At 41.6% G+C, this 7444-nt stretch overlaps 1 protein-coding gene across 3 annotated transcripts in view; it reads left to right on the forward strand.

Annotated features, from left to right (window-relative positions):
• Window positions 1-7444, forward strand: part of LOC143293897 (uncharacterized) — a 61599-nt gene that overhangs the window by 24478 nt on the left and 29677 nt on the right. For all 3 annotated transcript variants that reach the window (XM_076605245.1, XM_076605246.1, XM_076605247.1), the window contains 4 exons: window positions 2386-2406; window positions 3890-4072; window positions 4822-5091; window positions 7198-7290. In XM_076605245.1, the coding sequence (XP_076461360.1) occupies window positions 2386-2406; window positions 3890-4072; window positions 4822-5091; window positions 7198-7290 (567 nt within the window). The remainder of the gene's footprint in view (window positions 1-2385; window positions 2407-3889; window positions 4073-4821; window positions 5092-7197; window positions 7291-7444) is intronic.

Below are 7444 nucleotides of genomic sequence, written 5' to 3' on the forward strand. Positions count from 1 at the left end.
CCCCCTTATTTTTCAGTTAGCCTTAAGTTGTCTTCAATGTAATGTAATGTAATTAAGAAATAGTAAAGTACAGGCCCAACACTCGGCTTATATCCCAGATTGACGTAAGTTTACATTTGGGCCAACAGCAAAGTGAGAGCTGTATTATCAGTGGTTTCTCTAGTCAGTGGGAAACCATTTACAGCTTAGTCTTTTGTGAAGGACTATGACTCTAAAACTAGGAGGCAAAATTGCATTGGCTCTTAGTGCTGCAGCCTTGTGGGCTAGTTGGCCTTTTTGGGAACCATCCCAACGCCAACTGTCCTAAAACCCTCTTGGCCGAGAGAGTGGGGATGTACTTGGGCAAGACACTCTTCACTATACAAATTCTAGCCCAAATAGTCAAAACAGCAGTTGCCTCCTCTGCTGTTCTGATGGTCATAGTCGGACACGACTGACTATCATATATAAAAGAGTGGTAACTCTCTCCACACACAAGGTACATAATTTCAAGCCAATGCTGCTTAAATTCAGCCTCATTGTTTATTAATTTCAAGTTGAAGAACCACCGAGGCAACCATGTGTTTGTTCTGTATTGTCCGTGTGTTCAGTGTGGCTTGTTCAGGATTAAAGAGGCTATGCCAGTCTTGAATAAAAGCTAATTTGTGTTTGCACATTTCTTCTGTCTTTGCTGCTGTGTGCACATGTCAAATGATCGGTATAAGGACAGACCCGGTGCTTTCTTTTTTGGGGAAGTGTCTGGGTTTGTTCCAATGTACCTTAAATTTACCTGTGTGCTAGCTGAATTGGTAGCGTAAGCAGCATTGGCTTGAAGTTATGTACCTTGTGTGTGGAGAGAGTTACCACTCTTTACCATTTCGTAATCATTTGATCTCCTGGCCTCATTGTTTATTAATGTAATGCAATGCAATGCAATGTAATGCAATGCAATGCGATGCAATGTAATGTAATGCAATGCAATGCAATGTAATGTAATACTGCTACATCTGTGTAAGCTGTTAGAAAATATAACATGAAATAGGAACCTCAAGTCAGTGAATTTTTTTTACTTATTTATTTTATTTTATTTTTTTAGATCAGCAGTTCTGTTTCCCAACCATGTCCATGTAAGATGATGAAAAAGCAAGTGTCTTGTCATATAAGTGCGTGGGTGTGTGGATGAGTGTGCAGGTGAGCAATGATTGAACCTCGCTGGATGATTTAACCCCTAGGCTGCCTGTATGACGAGATAACTCGTCATGGCAAGCATGTACGCTTTGCTGCCACAGTGACGAGATAACTCGTCATCGAAATATTCTGACTCTTCCCTGCTTTGCATTCAGTTCGTTGAGAAAAATGCTGGTAGCTTTAGCTTGGGGAATCTTTCTGGATTCTATTCATAGCTAGAAACCCCATCTACGTCATGAGGCAGTCCTTTATTTGAACGTTTTGGTTGGGTCACTGTCCCAGTGTTTGCCTGGCTCCTCTCCTCGCTCGCTCAACAAAATGTCGGACTGACGCCGTGCTCAAGACATGCGATCGTAGCGAACTAAATCAACCAAGATTGCTTTCTTTTGCTGATGCTCAGAAAGAATTGAAGCGTAAACTTGAAGAAGACAGTGATGAACATTTATAGGACGATTTGATAGAAAATAAAGGGAGCAGTCAAGAGAGTGGCCAAGATACGACTATCAGTGAGTGATGCCGGCTGTGCAAACCTTAGCAGACGACAGAAAGTGACTGAATTATTAGCAGGGCACTCCGCCAACGCGGTCTGATGAGAACTGGATAAAGTGACCGTGTGAGAGGGGTGAAGAGGAGGGGGGGTGGAGACTGAGGGGGCGTGGCCTCTCATCCACATTATCACTTGGAGAAGTCACAATGCATTGTATATCTATCTCTTTAATTTTTTTTTTATTGTGGTTGTTCTATTATGATTTTGTGTATGCAAATATCCATTTGTCCAGAAAATATATTTTAGTGCAAATTACCTGACTAATGTTAGTAACGAACAAGTTGAAAATGTGACAAAAAACAAAACACTGATTTCAAAACAACAGCATGTCACTAAAAATATATATAAAATGGGAAAACATCATGTGTTTTGTGTTCTTTATTCATTTACCTTTCAGAAAATATATACTTTTATGGGTCTTTCTCCAATAACTAAGAGCACAGAATTTTTTGAAAATTTATACCTGTTTTTTTGTGGAAAAAACCCTGGCAAATAGATTTCACTTAAATCTTATATTCCTGGCAGCAAAAGGGTTAATGTGAAGAAAAAAAATGAAGACGGTATCATGAGTATGTTAATATGTAAAGTCATTATATCTTTGGTTGCGCGTCTTTTCATAAACAGCCTGAATTCATTGCTGTCAAGCTGATGAGAGATTGTGTTTGTTTCAGGGAGTGGCATGTCAGCACTTGGTAAGTATCTAATGTTAATGACAATAATAATGATGATAATAATGATGGTGATGATGATGGTGATGATAGAAATAATTGTGATAATAATAATAATAATAGTGGTAATGATAATGATGATGAAAACAGTGTTGATCATAATAACAGTAGAGAGAGAGAGAGAGAGAGAGAGAGATGGTGATAGTGAATCCATGATGTAAGAATATACGGTACTGAATCTTTACAGAAACAAATCAAAGCATTACACACCAGTCACTCTCAACTTTCAAGTTTCAAGTTTTAATTATCCTTTCACTCCTATTGGAGTATGGAGGATTACTGCAAAATAATGTTTTCATGCCCAGAACAAACATTTCCAAATACACAACAATGTGACTTAAATGTTGAGAAAACACAAATGTCTTTTAACTCCAAAAGTGTAGCTAGGCAACATTTGCAAATCCAATCATCTTTCTTACAGCTAAAACGACTTTTTTGCCTCCTTTGAGCATATAACAAAAATTAAAAACCGATTTTGGAGACAAATATTTTTCTCTACCAAATCCACTTTTGAAATTTCAATAAAACAGACATTTACTACTCACCTCTAGAGCTTGTCTCCATAGATTTTGAAAACTCTCTCTCAAAGCAATGTTGACATTCTTGCAGAAAGATTCCCTCTCTAAGAAGAATTGAGCATCCCAAACACAGTCATACCCTGTTTCTGTTAAAATACACACGCACAGCTCAGATTCAGAGAGTGGTGAAAATACGAAACGTATTAACACATGTAAGTAGAAAGGTAGAGAAACTGTAGACCAGGAAGAGGGAGGGGAGGGGAGGATGAGGAAGAAGAGTGACCTGTTCTGGAACATGGTAGGTTTTAAGGCCAGACTTGAAATGGAAAGAGCAGAGCTCTGACAGAGTGGAAGAGGAGCCTCATTCCAAATGTACAATCCAGAGACAGAGACACAGAAAGAGAGAGAGAGCGGTGGATGAGTATGAATCGTTTGATTCTAGGTACTCATATATGTAAAAGCCCCACTCGTGTGTACGAGTGAGTGTGGGAGTTGCAGCCCACGAACGAAGAAGAAGACCCATGATGGTGAATACATGATGGTGATGGTGAATCTGTGATGGTGGATTCCACCATGGTGGTGAATTCATGATGGTGATGGTGAATCCGTGATGGTGAATCCATGACTATGGTGGTGACTCCATGAGAATCCATGATGATGAATGCATGAAGTGATGGTGAATCCGTGACTATGGTGGTGACTCCATGAGAATCCTTAATGGTGAATTCCACTGTGATGGTGAATCCATGATGGTGAATCCATGATAATAAATTCTTGATGGTAAAGGTGAATCGATAATGGTGAATCCATGACAGTGATGGTGAATCCATGTTTGTGAATTCATAACGGTGATTCTATGATGGTGAATCCTCGACTGTGATGGTGAATCAGTGATGTTTATAACCCATGACGATGGTGGTGACTCACAGCCACAGGGAAGCGTGTGGTGAAGGTGCACAGGAGCTCCTCCCCGGCAGACACCCGCAGCGAGGAGCCCATCCGGCTGAGCATGTTCCCCGGGGCCAAGCCCAAGGCGCCCAACGAGCTGGCCAAGATTGAGCGCGACGACTGGCCGGCACCCGCCTCCCCCGCCGTCATCCTGCCCGAAATCTGTACGTGGGGGTGTGGGTGTGTGTGGGTGGGTGGGTGGGTGGTATACTGACAGTCTTTTTTTTGGGGGGGATTTGTGTGTTGTGGTGGTTGTAATTTACGATGATAGTATTAATGAATTCATTTTTGTAGCACCAAATTAAACGATTTTGTGCCAAAGCATTTTCAGAGATGCCAGCTGTTATCATTTCGCCATATTTTGTTTCGCTCGATTGTAGTTTGTTCTGTTACACACAGTGTCAAAATTGTTCCGAGGAGTTCATTTTCAACTACATAGCATGGTCACATGCTTTCCTCTTGTAACATTATCCAGACACTGTAGATCTATCCATCATGAGGCCGTGGCAGTCACTGCTAACCTTGGTCTCACATGATGATGCTCAGCTAATCATGTGCGTGTTTACATTGAAACAGCATTGAGTGGACCAATCAGCTTAATCGTAGCAGTTACACCATGTTGCAGGTTGGTCTAAGTGTTTGTATGCCTTGTAGATAATATGTACGTTTGCTGATGTGGCTTTAGAGTCTGTTCCTACCAAATTCAAAATGTGCCTGCCAAATTCAAAATGTGCCTGCCAAATTTCCTGATTGTTCCTACAAACACTTGACAGGGGTTGGCATCTCTGAATATCATGATGCACCAAATGAGTTCACAATACTGAGATTGTAATTGAATGTGATTTACTAGGTTACAGATATTATCAGTTACATTGGAAACATGAATGTAATCCATGTAAGATAATATTTTCAGTGCGGGAGCGGAGACGAAGTCGTGGAGAGGCAGACAAGGACGACGACGACGATGAAGAGGAAGTGACAACGGATCCCAAAATCCAGCGAGAAATGGAGGAGATCTCCAAAATCAAGGACGAGTCTGGCATCGGCCAGATCATCTTCCAGGAGCTGACGGAACTGAAGCAGAAGCCGTCCAAGCCCATGGACCCGTGGAAAGCGTCACGCGTTCCCAGCGCCAAGTATGAGCCTCGCTATCACACACGGTACCAGTCACCTATGTTCGCCTGTAAGTCCCCCTCGTGGTGCGAGTATTCTTGTACCAATACACTATTCTAGTTTCGTTTATTCTTGCTTGGTACAGTTGGCATTCTGAACTGAGCTGTTTACGGATTCTGGAAGCATGAAAACGAAGCTTTGTTTGACCGATTAAATTGACAATTCACCATTGATTTTCGCTGTTTTAGTGAACAACCCTACTTTCAACTGCCGTGGTCTCATGTAGTGCTGGTCCAGTGGAGTTTTAGCTGTGGGGTAGAATGAATTCAGACAAAAATGGGAAGGTACAGCTGATGGGCGCAATAGCCGAGTGGTTAAAGCGTTGGACTTTCAATCTGATGGTCCCGGGGTTCGAATCATGGTGACGGCACCTGGTGGGTAAAGGGTGGAGATTTTTACGATCTCCCAGGTCAACATATGTGCAGACCTGCTAGTGCCTGAACCCCCTTCGTGTGTAGAGACGCAAGCAGAAGATCAAATACACACGTTAAAAATCCTGTAATCCATATCAGCGTTCATTGGGTTGTGGAAACAAGAACATACCCAACATGCACGCCCCCTGAAAGCAGAGTATGGCTGCCTACATGGCGGGGTTGAAAACATACATGTAAAAGCCCACTCGTATACATACGAGTGAACGTGGGAGTTGCAGCCCACGAACGAAGAAGAAGAAGAAGAAGAAGGAAGGTACAGCAGATAATGACAATGCTCACTGTCAGAAATTTGTTTGCTTCTGTATAATGTGTCCAACACTCGGCTTATATCACAGATTGACATCAGTTTACATTTGGGCCAACAGCAAAGTGAGAGCTGTATTATCAATGGTTTCTCCAGTCAATGGGAAACCATTTACAGATTAGTCTTTTTGTGAAGGACTATGACTCTCAAACAAGGAGGCAAAACTGCACTGGCTCTTAGTGCTGCACCCTTGGAAGCTAGTTGCCATTTGGGAAACATCCCAACGCTAACTGTCCTAAAAAAAACCCAACAAACCCTTGGCTGAGAGAGTGGGGATGTAACTTGAGCAAGACACTCTCCACTATAATCAAATTCTAGCCCAAATAGTCGGAACAGCAGTTGCCTCCTCTGCTGTTCTGATGGTCATAGTTGGACACGACTGACTGTCATATATATAATGTGTCTGTCATTATTAGTATCATTATCAATACTTAAAAAAACTTAATACTTGAATGAATACTCTAAAGAATGGTTACAAGAATGTTGAAGGATATTTTTCCTTTTGCAAGTTTGTTTTGCTTTTGTATAAATGTGTTTGTTATTATTGATATCTATGTATTTGAAGTAAATCAATCGATGAAAACTGTAAAGAATAGTAACAAAATGCATGTTTTTTTTTACGTCTGTCAGGAACTGGAAAGAGCCAACACAGCTGTGTGTGTGTGTGTGTGTGTGTGTGTGTGTGTGTGTGTGTGCTTTTGTGGGTGCGTATGAGTGTGTGTGTGTGTGTGTGTGTGTGTGTGTCTGTATGTCAGTGTGTGTCGGTATATGTATATGTGCGTCTTCAAATTGTCCATACTGTTGTTGTTATTGTTATCATTATTTCTAGTTTTATCTTTTCATATCTCACACATAATTTGATTTACTCAATGTCATGGTTTCTTTTAACTGTTCTCTTTTATGTAAGCACAATACACATGCAAGCCGCATACAACAAAATAAGGCCAAATGAAAACGCTTAATAGCCAAAAAAAGCGTTAGACGAGACAGAGCGAAAACCTGACAAGATGGCGTGGAGAGCCTTGGCCAAAGGAATGATTCAGCGCTTATAGCTGTTAGAGGCGTTTGATTGGCTAAGAGCGGGCCAGACTAAGAGGGGCGTCTTTTCACCGTTAGCCGCGCGAAATTTGGCCAAACAGAGCAAACCATAGGCCTAGTTTGCATCAGTTTGACATGGTAAGTATATGTAAACACCAAACATGGAGTATAATACAAACTCCTCCTCTCCTACCTATGTTTCAAATCATACGTGTATGTTTGTGCGGGAATGTTTGAATGAGCGCTTTTTGTGCTATTGTAGAGTGCTTAGAGCTTCAAGAATATGCGCTGGAGGAAGATGTCTTGATACATAGATAAATTAGAATTGTGTGAATTGCAGCTCCTTCGCGGTTTGTGGACGTGAAGAGACACTCCTGGGACGACTACAACATTCGGGGTTACCGCTCCGTGTCGACACTGGCTAACTTGCCCAGTGAGTGATTCTGTTGCTGTTGATTGTGAATTGATGTCTGCCTTGTACTTGTCGTTTCTCTCATTCTCTCTCGCCTTGACTACCGTAACTCTCTAGTGTCTGATTTGCCGGCTTCATCCATTCAGTCCCTTCAGCGCATACAAAACTCTGCTGC

The sequence above is a fragment of the Babylonia areolata genome, chromosome 19, assembly GCF_041734735.1.
Source record: "Babylonia areolata isolate BAREFJ2019XMU chromosome 19, ASM4173473v1, whole genome shotgun sequence".
Lineage (NCBI taxonomy): Eukaryota > Metazoa > Mollusca > Gastropoda > Neogastropoda > Buccinidae > Babylonia > Babylonia areolata.